The following is a 17074-nucleotide window of genomic DNA, read 5'->3' as shown; positions in this document are numbered from 1 at the left end:
ATCAAACTCATCACCCAAAGAACAAAGAATCCAATCAAGAAATGGGCAGAAGACATGAACAGACATTTCTGCAAAGAAGAAATTCAAATGGCCAACAGACACATAAAAAAGTGCCTAACATCACTCGGCATCAAGGAAATACAAATCAAAACCACAATGAGATACTACCTCTCACACCAATCAGCATGGCTAAAATTAACAAGTCAGGAAACAATGAATGTTGGTGAGGATGCGGAGAAAGGGGAACCCTCCTACACCGTTGGTGGTAATGCAACCTGGTGCAACCACTCTGGAAAACAGCATGGAAGTTCCTCAAAAGTTTTTTCAATTTTCAAAAGTTGAAAATAGAGCTACCCTATGACCCAGCAATTGCACTGCTGGGTATTTACCCTAAAGAAACAAATGTAGTGATCCAAAGGGACATGTGCACCCGAATGTTTATAGCAGCAATGTCCACAATAGCCAAACTATGGAAAGAGCCTAGATGTCCATCAACAGGTGAATGGATAAAGAAGATGTGGTATAATTATCCAATGGAATATTATGCAGCCATAAAAAAATCTTGCCATTTGCAATGATGTGGCTGGCCGGAACTAAATGATACTATCCTAAGTGAAACAAGTCAATCAGTGAAAGACAATTATCATATGATCTCATTGATATGAGGAATTTGAGAAATAAGACAGAAGATCATAGGGGAAGGGAGGGAAAAATGAAACAAGATGAAACCAGAGATGGGGACAAATCAGGAGAGACTCAATCTCAGGAAACAAACTCAGGTTTGCTGGAATGGTGGGGTGTGAGAGGGATGGGGTGCTGGGTGATGGACACTGGGGAGGGTTTGTGCTATGGTGAGTACTGTGAATTGTATAAGACTGATGAATCACAGATCTCTATCCCTGGAACAAACAACACATTATATGTTAATTAAAAAAAAGACATTAGACCCTTATTTTACCACTCACAAAAGTAACTCAAAATGGATCAAAGACTTAAATGTAAAATTAGGAAACATAAAACTTCTAGATGAAAACATAGGGGAAAAAACCTCCTTGACAAGGGTTTTGGCCCTGAAATTTTGGATATGATCGTTAAAGCACAAGCAACAAAATAAAAAATAAGCAAGTGGGATTATATCAAACTAAAAAGGTTCTTTGCAGAAAAAATATCAACAAAATGAAAAGAACTCCCATGGAATAGGAAAAAAATAGAAAACCATGTATCTGACTGCTTACATATTAAGTATATTGTTTTTATGTAAAATATAAAATATTTATACATTATTATATAAAATATTACATAGATATATAAAGAACTTATTACTAAATAGAAAAAAAACCCAATAATCCAATTTAAAAATGGATAAAGAGGATGCCTGGGTGGCTCAGACAGTTAAGCATCTGACTCTTGATCTTGGCTCAGGTCATGATCTCTGTATCGTGGGATCCAGCCTCATGTGAGGCTCTGTACTAGTGAGGAGTCTACTTATTCCTCTCCCTTTATTGCTCCCCCTGCTTGTGCTCCCTCTATCTCAAATAAATAAATACAATCTTTAAAAATCTTTAAAAAATGGGTAAAGGATCTGAGTAGTAATTTTTCCAAGAAGGTATACAAATGGCTAACATGGCTACATGCTTAAGTACATGCAAAGGTACTTAACATCACTAATCAATGGGAAAATGCAAATCAAAACAGCAATGAGGTATCACCTCACACTTATGAGAATGCCCATCACCAAAAGACAAGACATAACAAATGCTGGCAAAGATGTGGAGAAAAAGAAGCCCTTACATACTGTTGGTGGGATTATAAATTGGTGCAGCCACTATGGAAAATGGTCCGGTGACTCCTCAAAAAATTAAAAATAGAATTACCATATGATCCAACAACTCCACTTCTGGATATATATCCAAAGGAAACAAAAAATCCCTATCAAAGAGATATGTGAACCCCATGTGTTATTTACAATAGCTGAGACATGGAAACAACCTAAGTGTCCACCAGTGAGTAAAGAAGCTGTGGCAAATACACACAGTAGAATATTACTGAGCCATTAACAAGAAGGAAGTCCCACCATTTGCAATGACACTGATAAATCCTAAGGGCATTATGCTATATGAAGTAACTCAGACAGAGAGAGACAAATACCACATGATCTCATCTATATGTGGAATTTAAAGAAGAGCAAGCTCATAGAGAAAAAGATCAGATTTGTGGTTATCAGAGGTTGGGTGAGAGGTGTGGGAATTGGATGAAACCAGTCAAAAAGGATAAACTTGCTATTATAAGATAAATACTAAGGGTATAACATACAACATGACAGTTAACATTGCTATATGGTATGTTTGAAAGTCATTAAATGTAAATCCAAAGAACTCTTACCCCAAGGAAGAACTTTTTTTGGTAACTATATGAAATGACTGGTGGTCCCTAAACTTTCTGCGGCAATCATGTCACAATACATGTCGGTCGGATAATTGTGCTGTACACTTTAAAGTTAGAGACTGCTGATAATTGTATCTCAATAAAACTAGAAAAAACTTAAAAATAAATCCTTTCCCTATATTTTATTGACTTTATTTCATAACCAACCTTTAGGGCTTTGTGTTATTGTCAACTTAGCTAAGCCAAAACTGTTTCCCAGAATTCCTTTCTCCATAGGATTCTGTTTAAGATGGTCACAAGAGGAATGTGCTGGGGATGTGAAGTGGAAAGAAAGGAACAGCCATTTCTCATGCTCTATAGGTTGGAGCAGGGTGCCAGGCACTGTGGCAGCGTGTATGTGCAGCGCCCAGCTGCTGTCTCTCCTGGAGGGCACACAGCTGCCCCCAGGCCTGCAGCCTCCAGCTCCCACTGGTCCGCCATGTTCAGCTGCTGCTGGCCCTGGTCAGATGCCTCTTGGGTTCATCCTGGCTCACCTTTGATCCCTGTGACTTCCCATCAGCTTTTCCTCCTAACTGTTTATCAGATTTAGGGAGATCTCAGGTTCCACACTGAGGGCACAGCCTTCTCTGCCAGCTCCCAGGATGATGTATAGTCCTTACTCTAGATCCCTCATGTGCCTGTGCAAACGTGACTTTCCTGGGATCAGAGCTATGTATCGGGAAGAGAGGGTATCCAAATGCAAACTCTGGCTCAGAGGCCAAACTTGTGATCATCATTTTTGTCAGGCCAGCAGCTTTCAGCAGCAGAGGGACAGAAAGCCCTGCAGACCAGGACTGGACTTTGTCCGGGCCCTGTGCCTCCTACTGCTGGTGCCACTCCCCATAACTGAACACTCGGCTCCTTCCTGCCTTCCTTCATGGCTTACTGTTTACCCTGGCCCCCACCTTGGTCCACATGGTGGAGGGAGAGGTCACCTAGTGAGAAAGCTGAGGGCTCCTGCCCGAGGGCCTGTAGCTTTCAGGCTCCCACTGACAACAACAGGGGCTACGGTGGGTCTAGGAGCCCTCTCTACCTTCCTGTGGCCTGGATGGGTGATTCAAAGCTTCCGAGGCCCATTGGTGCTGGTGATGTGGGACTGTTTTTTAAAAGCAGGTGTTGGCCAAGGGCCAGCTATAGGTGGGCTCTGTGATGGCTGCACTGGTATATGTTATCTGGCTCCTCATAGAATTCCCTTCCAGACCACCCCGGGAAGAAAGGGACTCCTCTCAGGTGACAAAAATCCAAGCTAGTGGAACCAAAACATCTTGGGTGGCAAAGCTGCATGGGAGTACAAAGAAGGGGACAGAAATTCCCTCAGCATAAAGTTTCAGAGGGTCCAGGGGCTCATTCTCTTGGCAAGAAGCCAAGAATCAGCAAGAAAATTCCTTAAAGTCAAAAGTAATGTTTGAATTTCCATTTCACTAGATAAAAGGTTGGAAGTGAGAAAGAAAAGTAACCAAAAGGTCTGAAGCCTTTTATCAAAAGGTTCTTTTCTGACATTTTTGGGGGACAAGTGGAAAAGAAAAAGTAAACACAACATGTTTTTAAAGAAAACTGACATATACCGCTTACGTAACCAAAGAACAAAATGAAACAAAAACTAAGAACCAAAAGAAAATGTATTAAAATGCTCTGTTATGGTAGCAGTAACAGAATTATTAAAAAAAAAATTCTAAGTTCTGTATCCAAAAGCTATAAAGAACTTACCAAACTCAACACCCAAAAGAATAGACATTTTTCCAAAGAAGACATCCAGATGGTCAACAGACACATGAAAAGATGCTCCATATCACTCAGCATCAGGGAAATGCAAATCAAAACCACAGTGAGATACCACCTCACACCTGTGAGAATGGTTAAAATTAACATCACAAGAAATAACAGGTGTTGGTGAGGATGCAGAGAAAGGAAACCCTTGCCCACTGTTGGTGGGAATGCAAACTGGGGCAGCCACTCTGGAAAACAGTATGGAGGGTACTCAGAAAGTTAAAAGTAGAACCACCCTACAATCCAACAATTGCACTAGTAGGTATTTACCGAAAGAATACAAAAGTATGGATTTGAAGGGCTACAGGCACCCAGACATTTATAGCAGCATTATCAACAATAGCCAAACTATGGAGAGAGCCCAAATGCCCATCGATAGAGGAATGGATACCTATGTGGTATATATACACAATGGAATATTAGCCATCGAAAGAAGGAAATCTTAACCATTTGCAACAATGTGGATGGAATGAGAGTGTATTATGCTAAGTGAACTAAGTCAGAGAAAGACAAATACCATATGATCTCACTCATATGTGGAATTTAAGAAAGAAAACAGATGAACATATGGGAAGGGGAAAATGAAAAAAGAGAGGGAAACAAGCCATAAGAGACTCTTAACGACAGAGAACAAACTGAGGGAGATGGAAGGAGATGAGCAGGGAATGGGCTAGGCGGGCGATGGGCGTTGAGGAGGGCCCCTGTTGTGATGAGCACGGGGTGTTGTATGTAAGTGACGAATCGCTGAATTCTACCCCGGAAACCAATATTGCACTGCATGTTCATGAACTAAAATTTAAATTAAAAAATTCTAATTTCCAAAACAAGATTTGGGTGATTTGGCTTCATTACTAATAAAAATTAGAAAATATGAAAACATCAAAGAAAGGCCAATTGGAAGGTAATAAAGAATATATTAACACAGGAGGAAAATTCAGTGGAGACTAAAGTAGGTGTTTTAAGGTTAGGCTGACAGAGCTGTCAGATCACCAGGCAAACAGGATTTGGTCCAGATCTGTGAGATCTACAGCTCAGATGCCTGGCTGCTGGCTCCCAGAAAGCACTGGCTGGGGTCCCGTTGTCCCTGGCCCCAGAGGGAGATGCTGCCTGGAGGTACACCCACCACACCCCACTTGGCTGCGCCATGCTTGCACACGTCATACTCCATGGAATGGTCTGGACCAGCTGGTGAACTTGGCGCATAGGGACTCTCCTGGCCATCTTGTCTGTTTCCAGTATCATATGTAGATGAGAGGAGGGTGCTGGCTAACTTGAACAGATCCTGAGAATGTGGGACTGTCCACTTCTCTTGCAGTTTACTTCCAGACACAATGTGGTTGACCTGCAGGGGATCAGCCCTGCCTGCCGGAAGCCAGTCGTCACATGTGGAGACAGCAGCATTTTCTCGCAGATCTGCCACTAAATGTGACTCCTTTGGTAGCAAAGCCCTGGGCAGTCCACCACACAGATTCAGTGAGACAGAGAGGCCAAGGGGAAAGCTGTTCTGAGATTAAGAGCAGAAAACATGCTTAGGATTCCTCATTTTCCTTCCTCTGCCTCTAAGATCTGATTCCAAGTCTTGCCAAGGCCTATAATCACAGTTTGCTTCTTCTTCTTCTTCTTTTTTTTTTTTTTTTAATTTCCCTAAAAAAAAATTACTCTTCCTTCCAGGCCTGAAAGAGCTATGATGTCACTTACACATTCTGCAGGAATGCCAAAACCAGACGATGATCTGGGAAAGGATTTTCTGGGGAGACTTTCAACCACCCTGGGTAGTCTACACAGAAAAAATAACCCAGTATAGGCACAGCAGTTTTCTACAGAGCCTGGACTGGGAGCCACAGACCTTATGAGTAATAGCAAATTGGCATTCCCCATGGCCTCCTGTTTACATGGTGTCTTCCTGCTTCCATGACTGGAAGCCCTGCCCCTTGGGAGACTGCACCCCTATCCTGAGAATATTAGAGAACAAGGGTGGGGGGTACAAACTAATGTCTACCGAGTAGCTGCTGTGCGATGGACATCAGGCTTAGTGCTCAGAACAGGGTAAGAAGCTTTAGGTTTTGCACAGTGGAGGAAACCAACCACAAAACAAAAAGGCAACCCACCAAATGGGAGATGATCTTTCCAATCATATGTCTGACAAAGGATTAATACCCCAAGTACATAAATAACTTGCACAACTTGGCATCAAAACAACAAACAATCCAATTTAAAAAATGGGCAAAGGACATAAAGAAGTGTTTCTCCCAAGAAGACATCCAGATGGCCAGCAGACACACGGAAAGATGCTCAACGTCACTCATCATCAGGGAAATGCAAATCAGAAGCACAGTGAGACACCATCGCACACATGTCAGAAGGGCTATTTCCAAAAAGACAAGGAATAACATAGTGTTAATGAGGATGTAGAGAAAGGGAAATCCTTGTGCACTGTTGGTGGGAATGCAAACTGGTGTAGCCACTGTGGAAAACAGTATGAAGTTCCCTCAAATAATTAAAAATAGAGATACCCTCTGATCCAGGAATTCCACTTTTGGGTGTTCTTCTGAAGAAAGCAAAAATACTAATTTCAAAAGACATATTTGCCCCTATGTTTATTGCAACAGGTATTTTTTAAATAGTAGCCAAGATATGGAAGCAGCCCCAGTATGCACTGTAGATGAATGGATATAGACATGGTGCATACGTGTGTACACACACACACACAGAAATATTATCCAGCCATAGAAGAAGGATACAGTCTTGCCATTTGCAACAACATGGATGGACCTAGACGGTATTATGGTAAATAAATCAGACAAAGACAAATACTATATGATTTCACTTAGTTGTGGAATCTCAAAAACAAAACAGAAATGGACTCATAGATACAGGAAAAAATCTGGTGGTTGCCAGAGGAAGTAGGGAATGGTTAAAACCATGAAAGGAGATTAAAAGGTACAAACTTCCAACTATAAAATAAATAAAACATGGGCATGCACAGGGAATAAAGTTAGTAATATTACAACAACTCTGTGTGGTGATAGATGGTAGCTAGATTCATCATGCTGATCACTTCATAATGCATATAAATGTTGAAACCTTATGTTGTGCATCCAAAACTAATATGTCAACTACACTTCAATAAAATAAAATAAAACAAAAAAGGAAATACCTTCAATAAACAAATGGCCTCCAGTGGGTTTCTAGTCACGGGGCGGGGGGGAGAATTATTATTCTTTTTTAAAGGAAAAAAACCTGGCAATTCCATTCTGATGAACACAAAACAAAACAAAAAGTTTTAGGAAGCTTGGCTCACCTTTTAGACATGTCTTGTGATTTGACTTTTTTCCCCCCTTTTTAAAAAAAATTTGATAGCGTCCTATTAATTTCAGTTGTACGATATAATGAATGATTCAATTCATGTATATACTGGGAAGTGATCACCACTGACTTGCAACCTGTGCTCTTGATCTATGCCAAGCCTGCTATTAAGTATAATGATAGTACATGTCTAAAGGTGAACGCGTGCCGGGCAGCAGTAATCAAATGTCAGCAAGTGGGTAGTCCTGCCTGAGAATAGGCTGTGCCTGGTGAAGGTGCAGAGAGAGCAGTGGGCAGCAGCCCTGGGAGCTGGGAGGGGGCCAGAAATGCAGGATCGGGCCGCCCTGCACCTGCTGGACCAGTGTCTCTGCAGGGGGACCCCAGGAATCTGTGATTTTCATGCCTGCTGAAGTTTAAGTGGCATTGGCAGAGGGAATGTCCAGGCCTCTACCGGGTCCCTCGGAAAAGCACAGGGAATAACCCAGCCGACGTGCACTCATGAATCAGACGTGCCTAGGCACACTGACAGCCCCTGCCCAACCCATCATCCACGGCTGGTAGTAACTGGCAGTGGCAGTTACCAGGCCTAAATCTCAGGGCATGTGTCTGTAGGGCCCGGGTGCGAATGGCCCCTCTGGGTAGAAATACCGAGGGGGTAAAGTGAGGCACTGGAGTACAGTTAACCCTAAAGCGTAGCACCTTCTAAGCAAGCAATTAATATTCATGATCACATCACAATTACTTCTTGGCTAAATTCTTCCCTGCTCAGCTCGTACCCAGGCAAAAAGCTGAGCAGCTGGAGGTAGTCTGCCCCTGTTTTGGCAGCTGGGAGCAGAGGAGCCAAACTGGGAGGATGGACTGGTGCTGTGTGGGTCTTTTGGCTTTCCCAGAGATGCTGGCTGGACCTCCTTTCCTCTTTCAGGTGCCCTCAGGGAGAAGGGCTGCTCCCATGCACGGTGGAGGGGGAGCAGGGCAGAAGGGCTCCTGTTAGCACAGCCACTGCTCTCTGCATGAAGAGAGGGGCTGGGAGCAGCCACGCTTCCCCTTTGCCCTCTGCCCAGTGTTCTGTGGTTTGGGTCCCACTGGAGTCGGCTGGCACACAGTGCTCCCCTCTGCACCTCCCAGCCTGGTGTCCTCCTCTGGGCCCTCATCAGTCTGTGTTCCCCCCAGTCCCTCATCTCCTCCTAACAGCCATGCCCAGATTTTCCACTGCCCAGTCTGCCTCCACCTGGCAGGCCCGAAACAGCCCCAAGCCTCCCCCTTCTCCCCCTTCTGTCTTTCTTTCTTTTATTCATTTGAACACTGAGTGTTGGATCTGTGCCAGACACTATTCGGGGCATGAGCGACACACCAGTAGGCACATCAGATAAAGTCGCTGCCCTCGAGGTGCTAATGCTGAGCCAACACGGAGCGTGTTAAAAGGAGGAAAAGCAAGCATGAATGCATAGGTGACAGGGTGGCTGGTCAGCCCTTGCTTATGAGGGCACATGGAGTGGGGACTGAGGGGCTGAGGAAGCAGCCACGTGGCCACTGGGACTAGGGGGCAGAGTGGGCAGCGGTGGCTCCAGAGAGGCCCAGGGTGTTCTGAAGGTGGACAATGAGGCAGGTGGCTGGACGGAGGGAGGCAGGAGAGGCGAGAACAGTGGGACAGGGGCATAGCATTGGGTCTGCCGGCCACCCCGGGGAAGTGGCTTGTGTTCCACGTGGGACACGATGGGTGGCCCCTGTGGGCTCTGAGCAGAGGAAATGCAGGCCCCGCTTGTGTTCTGAAGGGCCTGCTACCTCTGTAGGGGAGAATGGGCTGCGGAAATCAAGAGCTGCTCAGTGGCTCCGGGGGCAACACCAGTGGTGGAGTCAGCGGAAGTGGAAGTGGCGGGAAGCGGGCAGATTCTGTGTGTATCCTGCATGGGGAACAAACACGGGCTCCTGAAAGGGAAAATCTCAAAGTGACTCTGGCGTTTTTGTCTTGAGCATCTGAACAATGGTTTGCCTTTTCTTGTGTTAGTTTCTCCCCAGAAAAACTGGTGTTCTCTGATGGCAGCCCAGAACCCTGACCACTGCCCCAGGGTCCAGCAGCCCTCCTTGGCCCTTTGTGCCTATTGCTGCCCTGGGGCTCCCCTGGATCCCCTGGACCCACGGCCACCCTTAGTTCAGCTCAGCTCAGGCATCAGTTGCTACAGAGCCTCTTGGGACCCTCTGACCCCAGGCCGGCATCACCCAGCCCACCCTTTGTGTAACGACAGCTACCATTCACTGGTTCCTGGTGCTGAAAGGCACCTCAGAGGCACTTTAAGTGTCTGAGTAACTCTGCAAGGTAAGAATTAATAGCCTAAATATTCAGGTTAGAAAAGAGAGTCTCAGCAATGTAATCTCATCTGTCTGGCATCACTCAACTAGTAAGTAAAAGAGTTAGGGTCCGACCCCAATACATCCGGCTGCAAAGCCTGGGCCATACACTGCCCCATAGGAGTATTTTAAATCACAGCACCTGGAACATTCTGCTGGAGTTTTTGGTTTGCCTGACGGCTGCCTCCACTGGATGGTGAGCTACTGAAGGGGAGTAGGGAGTGAGAGCATTGGTATAGAGGGGTTGTCCAAAATATGTTGGCCAAAGTTTCTTCCTTCAACATGGGATCACAACCCAGATATGAGAGGCTATAAGGGTAGTCGTGGAGCCATTTGAGATTCATGGCCCTAGGCCCTCTTCCCCAACCTTAAACTCATTCATTCATTGATAATCTAGTAGTAGAGACCAATAGTATACAAGAAAACAGATACATATACAAAATAATTTTAGATAATAGTAAGTGAAAAAGAAGATAGATAATATAATAGAGAGTGCTGGGGCCAGAGAAAGGAAGCTATTTAAGTGGGGCAGGCAGGGAAGGTGTCTCTGAAATCTGAATGATGAGCAGGAAACTGCTATGTGAAGATCTTGCAGGAGATCATTCCAGGTGGACAGAATAGTAAGTGCAAATGTCCTGAGGCAGGAGTGAGCTTGCTACATCTGAGGAACAGAAAGTAGGCCAATATGGAAGGCATAAGGGAGCAAGAAGGGAGAGAAGTGGGAGATAAAGCTTGAGTCAGTAGTGGCCACCTGATGTAAAATCTTAGACCTCGGTGAATTCTGGATGGGACTGCAAGGGCCATGAGAGCCTCTGCAGAATCTTAATCTGATGCACCTTTTCCAATGATGCATGAAAACACATGCTCAAAAACTGTGCTTGGGGGTCCAAGAATGGTAGGTTCAGAATTTCTGCTATAGAGTCTTGTTCTGGAGTGCATGGGGGTGAATCATAATAAAACAAGTCTCATTTCAATGTTTGCTCTATTCTTTCCCACCTCCTCGAGTAAAAAATGATGTGCTGTAGCCTCACAAAGGGCAAGCCTTTCTTTGCTTTCTTAAAAAATAAGTCTCACCCTGTGCATTGCTGGCAGAAACAGAAAATGGCTCACTCGCTGTGTAAAACAGTACAGTGGTTCCTCCTCACAAAAAAAGTCAAACACAAAATTACCATCAGACCTGGCAATTGCACTTCTGGGCATATGCCCTAAAGAAGTCAAGTAGGAACTCCAACAGGTATTTGTGCCCCAACGTTCACAGCAGCATTATTCACAATTGCCCAAAGGGGTAAGCGACTCCAGTGTCCATCAAGAGATAAGAGGATAAGCAAAATGCACCATGTTTATAATGGAATATTCGACTTAGGAGGGAAATCCTGAAGTGTGCTACAACACCATGAACCTTGAAGACATTATGCTAAGTGAAATAAGCCAGTTATGAAAAGACAAATACTGTATGCGTTCACTTATGTGAGCTCCCTAGAATAGTCAGATTCACTGAGACAGAAAGTGGAGTGCTGGTTGCCAGGGGCTGGGGGCAAGGGGAGTGGGTTTTTTTTTTTTTTTTTTTTTTTTTTTTAAACAGGCAGAGTTTCAGTTTTGCCAGATGGAAAGAATGCTGGAGCCCAGAGGTGGTAGCAGTGATGTTTGTGCCAACAGTGGAATGCACTTTACTGAACTGTACATTTAAAAATGGTTAGGACGGTAAGTTTTACCGTGACGTGTATTTTAGCACAATGCAACAGCTTTACAAAGTCTCTGAGGCCCACTCAGCCCCTCAGTTGCATCCCCATCAGCATCAGTCTCCCTGCCCTAAACAGTGTGGTGTCCCCGGTAGTCTAGTTAAGCACCTTGCTGAGACTCTAAAAGCTCTCCAGAGAAGAAAGTCCTGGAGGCTGATGCTTGCAACTCTTAACAATTCTGTGTGTCTTTTAAGTTTCTTGCCTTTTAAGTCTTACTTAACTCCTTTTGTTTTGAACTAATTGCCCCTTTTGCCTTAATGCAGATGCAAAGAACAGCTGGTGACCATCCTCTGTGGAAAGAGACTTCCAAAGACTTAGACACCGTTGTTACACTACCTTGCCTCTTTGATGATGCAGAGCCACCTGCTTTCAACACCTCCCAGCCTAAAGCAGCAGTCCTAGTCTCTTTGTGGAACTTTGAGAGCTTTGGGCGCTCAGCTGTGCTTCCGTCTGTGTGTTTGGGGGGGGACCCCAAATCATTTCTTAAGGAGAACCTGAGCTCTGCCCATGCATTCTCATGGCAGGTCCCCAGAGGAGGCAGGTAGCCTTCCACGGAGGCTTGTGCCCTTATCAGATTCCTGGGAGCTCTCTAAGAAGATGTCAGCACACAGCTCAGATTGGATGAGGTGCAGGACCTCTGACCCTGCTTGACCGGCTACATGGTACAGGTGTACGATAGGCACTTGGCTGGGAATAGGAAAGCCAAGCTCACGGTTACTCACTATGTACCAAAGCCTGCCTAAGAGAAGCAAATCTGGAGTGGTCATCTGAAGATGCATCGCTCCCTCTGGGACTGAGCCAAGTCCCCAGGAGTGGTGGGGACAACTTTGTCGTACCTACCTTTCCTCTGTTCAATGGTTTTTTGGCACTATGCTTGGCCAGGCACCTTGGCCCACTCTGCGGCTCCATGTAAGAAAGAGGTTTGTGAGGGCCTCGTGCAGTTATTCTAGGGGTACTGCTGAAGGTGGGCTGTTGACTCCACGTGGAATCGGGAAGGTGGGGGGCACTGCTCCGAGGACTCAGAACGAGGAGTACTTGTGTGTCTTAAACATGGCATGTTTGTACCGCATGGACTCTAAATCCTATTGCTGATGATTTTATGCTTTGTTTCTCCTGCTAGAGAACTTTAAGTCCAATATGGGGACTACTTCTGGATGAATGTTGTCCAACAGAACTTTCTGTGATGATGGAAATTTTCTGTATCTGCTATTCAATATGGTAGCCACTAGCCACATGTGGCTTAGTAAGACAGAGAAAATGTCTTTTGTATTTAGTAAGACAGAGAAACTGAATTTCACATTTTAATTAATTCAAATTTTAAATTTAAATGGCCACATGTGGCTAGTGGGTACCCATCAGCTCTAGACACGATGTGGGAAATGTGTGTGTTTTGGATGTCACCTTTGGTTTTTCCGACTTCCCTATCAATATATTCCATCTACTTCAAGTCCCTTTGCTGTCTAATTATTTTGATTAATCTTCTTGTCATCTACCTTAAATCTTTTTAAAATGTGAGATCTACTTGTAAATATGAAAAAAATAACATATACACATTCCCAATTTCTTTGACTAGGTACCTCTTCTCCCTTCTGTGCAAAATAGAGTAATTAATATGTTCATTCAAGGGAAGGGCCTCATGGGAGTTGGGGAAAGACCCTTTCGTCTGTTTTTCTGTTCTGTTTTTTCAGCTGGGTGTTGCTTACACAAATGTTCAGTTTGTAAAAATTCATTAAGCTGTCTGCTTATATGTAGTTTTCCATATATTATTTACACTATTCTTCAATAAACAGTAAAGGGAAACATATGATGAGAAGGTATTGTGTCCAAAGTACAATGTTAGTTTAGCTCCAGGCGATATGGAAAGATTCACAGAACATGGACCATGCCTCCAGAACGCTGTACTTCAGCTTCATTGAGCACTAGTGCAAATGTCTACGATACATTTTCCCAGAGGGATCTCAGGCAGATTCTGATGCCAGCAACTCCCCACCCTCCTCTTCCCTGCCTTTTCCCCCTGGACCAGGCGGTACGAAGAAGGGAGGAGGAGGAGTTTCAGGAGGGGAAAGTCTGTCTGTCCCTCTTATCAGATCTTAGTCAGAAACATTCCAAATTCTTATGAAAGGTTGAGCAGCCCCCAGAAAAAACCCTTTCATCTTTTGTCTTCCAGAGGAATTAAATCAGAGGGAGAGGTCTCTGGAATATGGAACATTGATGGGGCAGGATGAGGAAAGAAAATTCAGTCTGTATTTTAAGCAAGCCGACTAAAAGCTACCCAACCAAGATTTGTTGCAGTGTACAACTCCACCCAAGTGAATGAGAGCATTTATATTAAAAGTTAGCATCGAAACAATAACTTGGGAAATATATACTGCTAAGGACAATGTGGATAAAAGGCATTCTCTCAAGGGGTCCCTCTCCATGACGTAAAGATCTTAATTCTGCTGAAGACTGAGACATAAATTTTTACATAGAAGTAAGTTAATCAGTTAATCAGGCAGCTGATTATTTCGTGCTAGAACAGAAGGTTGCTCTCTGCAGTGATTCAGTCCCAGTAACCTGTAAATGGCCATCATGAAGAATTATGAGGGGGCCATTAGTCATTTCTGTCCACATTAATTTACCTCCTCGATATATTACTATATTGAACAAAGGCCTGCATTCCTAAGACTGAGGATACAAATCTTTTTTCTTCCTCTTTTCACACTTCAATGCTCAAACTTCAAAAGCCTCCACCTGTACAGATTTTATAACCATTTAAATGTGTGAATCTTCTTTGAAATATCCTTTCAGTGGTTCCCTTTGAGCACGGTCCAGGCCAAGCTTTTATACTTTGTTCTTTCACTTGCGTGATTACAGGCATCGAGCAAAAAAGTGTTCTAATTACTACAAAAAAGGAAGAAGTCCCTTCAAAACAATCACATTCCTTTTGGTCTTTGAGTGTAAACAAAACCCTTCCATTTACTTTTACATTATCAACTGCACTATATTTTGCATACGGCATTGGCCGCCTTCAAACACTGAAGAATTTTGTTCTCACATTTCAAAAGAGATTACAGAGCAGATGTGAGCTAGCATTCAGTTCACTGAATAATAAAGCGATACTTAGTTTCTTATCTGTATGGTTCAAAGGAAAATCAGAAAATAACTTGAGTCCTATAAACAGTAAACGTCTCAGAGGTGACCTTTCTGACTTGAGCAAAGTGGCCTGGCTGTAGTTTTAAACAGGTTTCTGACATGTGCCACATTCTCACTTCATTTTATGACGTGTGGATTACAGTTCTGATGTTTGATGTCAAAGTCAAGAAAAACTAGGAAGCTTTACCTGTGATTTGAGTAATTGCGATCAGCACCTTTCAAGATAATGGCCCCTGATGCACTATCAACTTCTCCTTCCAAGTAGTCAAATGGGAAAATGGAGATGCCTGAGCCAGAGGTTTTTCAGAAAAACAAAGTCCTATATGCTTGGAACTGATTTACATGTCAGTTCCAGAAAGCCTGGGTGTAGAAAGCATTTATCAGGCCAGGCCAGCTGTAGGGCATTCTTAAGTCTACGTGCTGCATTTTGAATTCTCGAGTATAGTAATCAATGATCCTAAAAGAGGATCAAGGAACCAGTGGGAGGACAGGAGGAGAAAGGGGTCCAACCACAGAGAAACAGGACAGTCTACAGCATCCGTTCCCTTAAGATGCATTCCAAGCTTACTGAAATCAAGAGCTCCAAAGGCATAGGTTACTTCTTCAAATATTTATGAGAAAGTAATTTTTTAAGCGATCAGTGGATTTTGACAACCTATTTACTGCCTTGCAATAGAAGGGTGGAAGGGGAGACGGTGGGGAGGCACGAGAGGAGACATTTATCTTCTCTCAATATAGTACAGTTTTCAAAGAGCTGGGTTTTCGTGAGGGTCCTTTGGGAAGTGAAGGATATACTGGTAAAAACTCCTTAAGTGTAAGGGAGTAGATCCAGGAATCTGAAATAAGGTCCCGGGGATGTAAGCGCATCTGAAATCCCCAGGGGCCACACGAGCGAGCGTTTAGTGGCTGCTCAAACAGCAGGTGAAGAGGCGCTCAGAGGAACTGGCAGTTGCTGGCTGAGGCTCACAGCCAAGACAGCCAAGTGAAAACAACCAAGGCAGAGAGCCTCCTCTTCTGTTTCGGCAGTGTAGGGACACCTTGCCTTTGTCTAAGAGCCACTCAGGGGGCCACCGATCCCTCCTTTTTCCTAACTCATTGCTCTTTACTAGGTACAGGGGTAACGGGGGTTTCTGGCAGTGCCACTTATTTCTCTGTCCTCTCCCCACCCCCCAACAGGAGCAGACACAGAGACCGCCCCCCGCCCCCAGTCCCGGCCAGGTACCTGCAGAAGGATCTTGTTCCCGTCGAGGTCCTCCGTCTGCCAGCGCCCCTCACTGATGGGGCTGCAGGGGTTGGGCAAGAGAGGCACGAGCTCACCGATGTCCTTGACCCGGAACTCCAGCACCGAGGAGTCGGTGGGGATGGGGGTCTGGTCACAGGGCAGTCTTTTCAGGGAGAACTGGATGTCCACATCCAGATTGGAGAAGATGGGGAAGATGCAGAAGTCCGTCTTCCTCTGGCTGGGGCTGCGCCGGAGGATCAGCTCATAGAACTTGAGGATGTCGGCGTAGTTGTCATGGCGACAATAGATGGTGAAGCGCACAATTTCCTTGCCGTAGTGCACCGGCCGAATGGCCCACAGCGGGGTACCGGGAGCCAGCGTGAAGAAGTCCTGGCTGCAGGGCAGGTAGGGCAGGAACCGGCCGGGCACGCGCTCCGTGTGGTGGAGGCGCCAGGGCGGCCGCTGCAGCGCGCGGTGCAGCTGCAGGATCTGCTCCTCGCCGTACTCCTCCTGGAGGAAGAGAACCACCGCCAGCGCCGGCTGCGCCACCTTCCAGGGCTTCCGCCGCCGCCGCGACGCCCTCCTTTCCGACACCCGGAACAGCTGCAGGTCCGGGTGGATCCAGGCCAGGACCTTGTCAATGGCCTCCTGTAGGGGCTGCGATTCCCCCGGGTCTGCGATGATGTGGATGCTAACCAGGAAAGGGTCCTGCGCCTCCTCCACGGACAGCTCACCTGGGGGCACCACAAGAAACACAAGTGAACGGTGACCATGTCACTAAAAGGGTCCTGTTATGACATGCACCACAGCGACAGGAAGAGAAGCTAAGGGCTAACTGAACTGAGTCTGTGATCATTAGGATTTTTGGATCCCATGTTCGCCCCCCAAAACCCTGGCCACCCAAAGACTAAAGAAGTATTGCTAGGGATAGGCCCCAAACTGGGCAGGGCTAGGAAAACCTCCAATGGCATCAGTTTGAGTGTACCTCCTGTTAGGCAGCAGAAAGTCCAATCTCCACCGATCTGGAGCCCATAACATGGCCATTAGAAAAGATGCTGTCGCCTTTAGGTTACACCATTTATTTAATACTTCCCGAAGCACCTTCAGCACCTTACCCCATAAATGATCCCTCTTC

At 45.2% G+C, this 17074-nt stretch overlaps 1 protein-coding gene across 1 annotated transcript in view; it reads right to left on the bottom strand.

Annotated features, from left to right (window-relative positions):
• FAM124A (family with sequence similarity 124 member A) overlaps nt 1-17074 on the bottom strand; it is a 113408-nt gene that overhangs the window by 70151 nt on the left and 26183 nt on the right. The window contains exon 3 of the mRNA XM_059144311.1: nt 15940-16673. Within this exon, the coding sequence (XP_059000294.1) occupies nt 15940-16673 (734 nt within the window). The remainder of the gene's footprint in view (nt 1-15939; nt 16674-17074) is intronic.

This window comes from Mustela lutreola, chromosome 13, assembly GCF_030435805.1.
Source record: "Mustela lutreola isolate mMusLut2 chromosome 13, mMusLut2.pri, whole genome shotgun sequence".
Lineage (NCBI taxonomy): Eukaryota > Metazoa > Chordata > Mammalia > Carnivora > Mustelidae > Mustela > Mustela lutreola.
The sequence above is the reverse complement of the archived record's forward strand: the minus strand, read 5'-3'. Positions and strand labels throughout refer to the sequence as shown.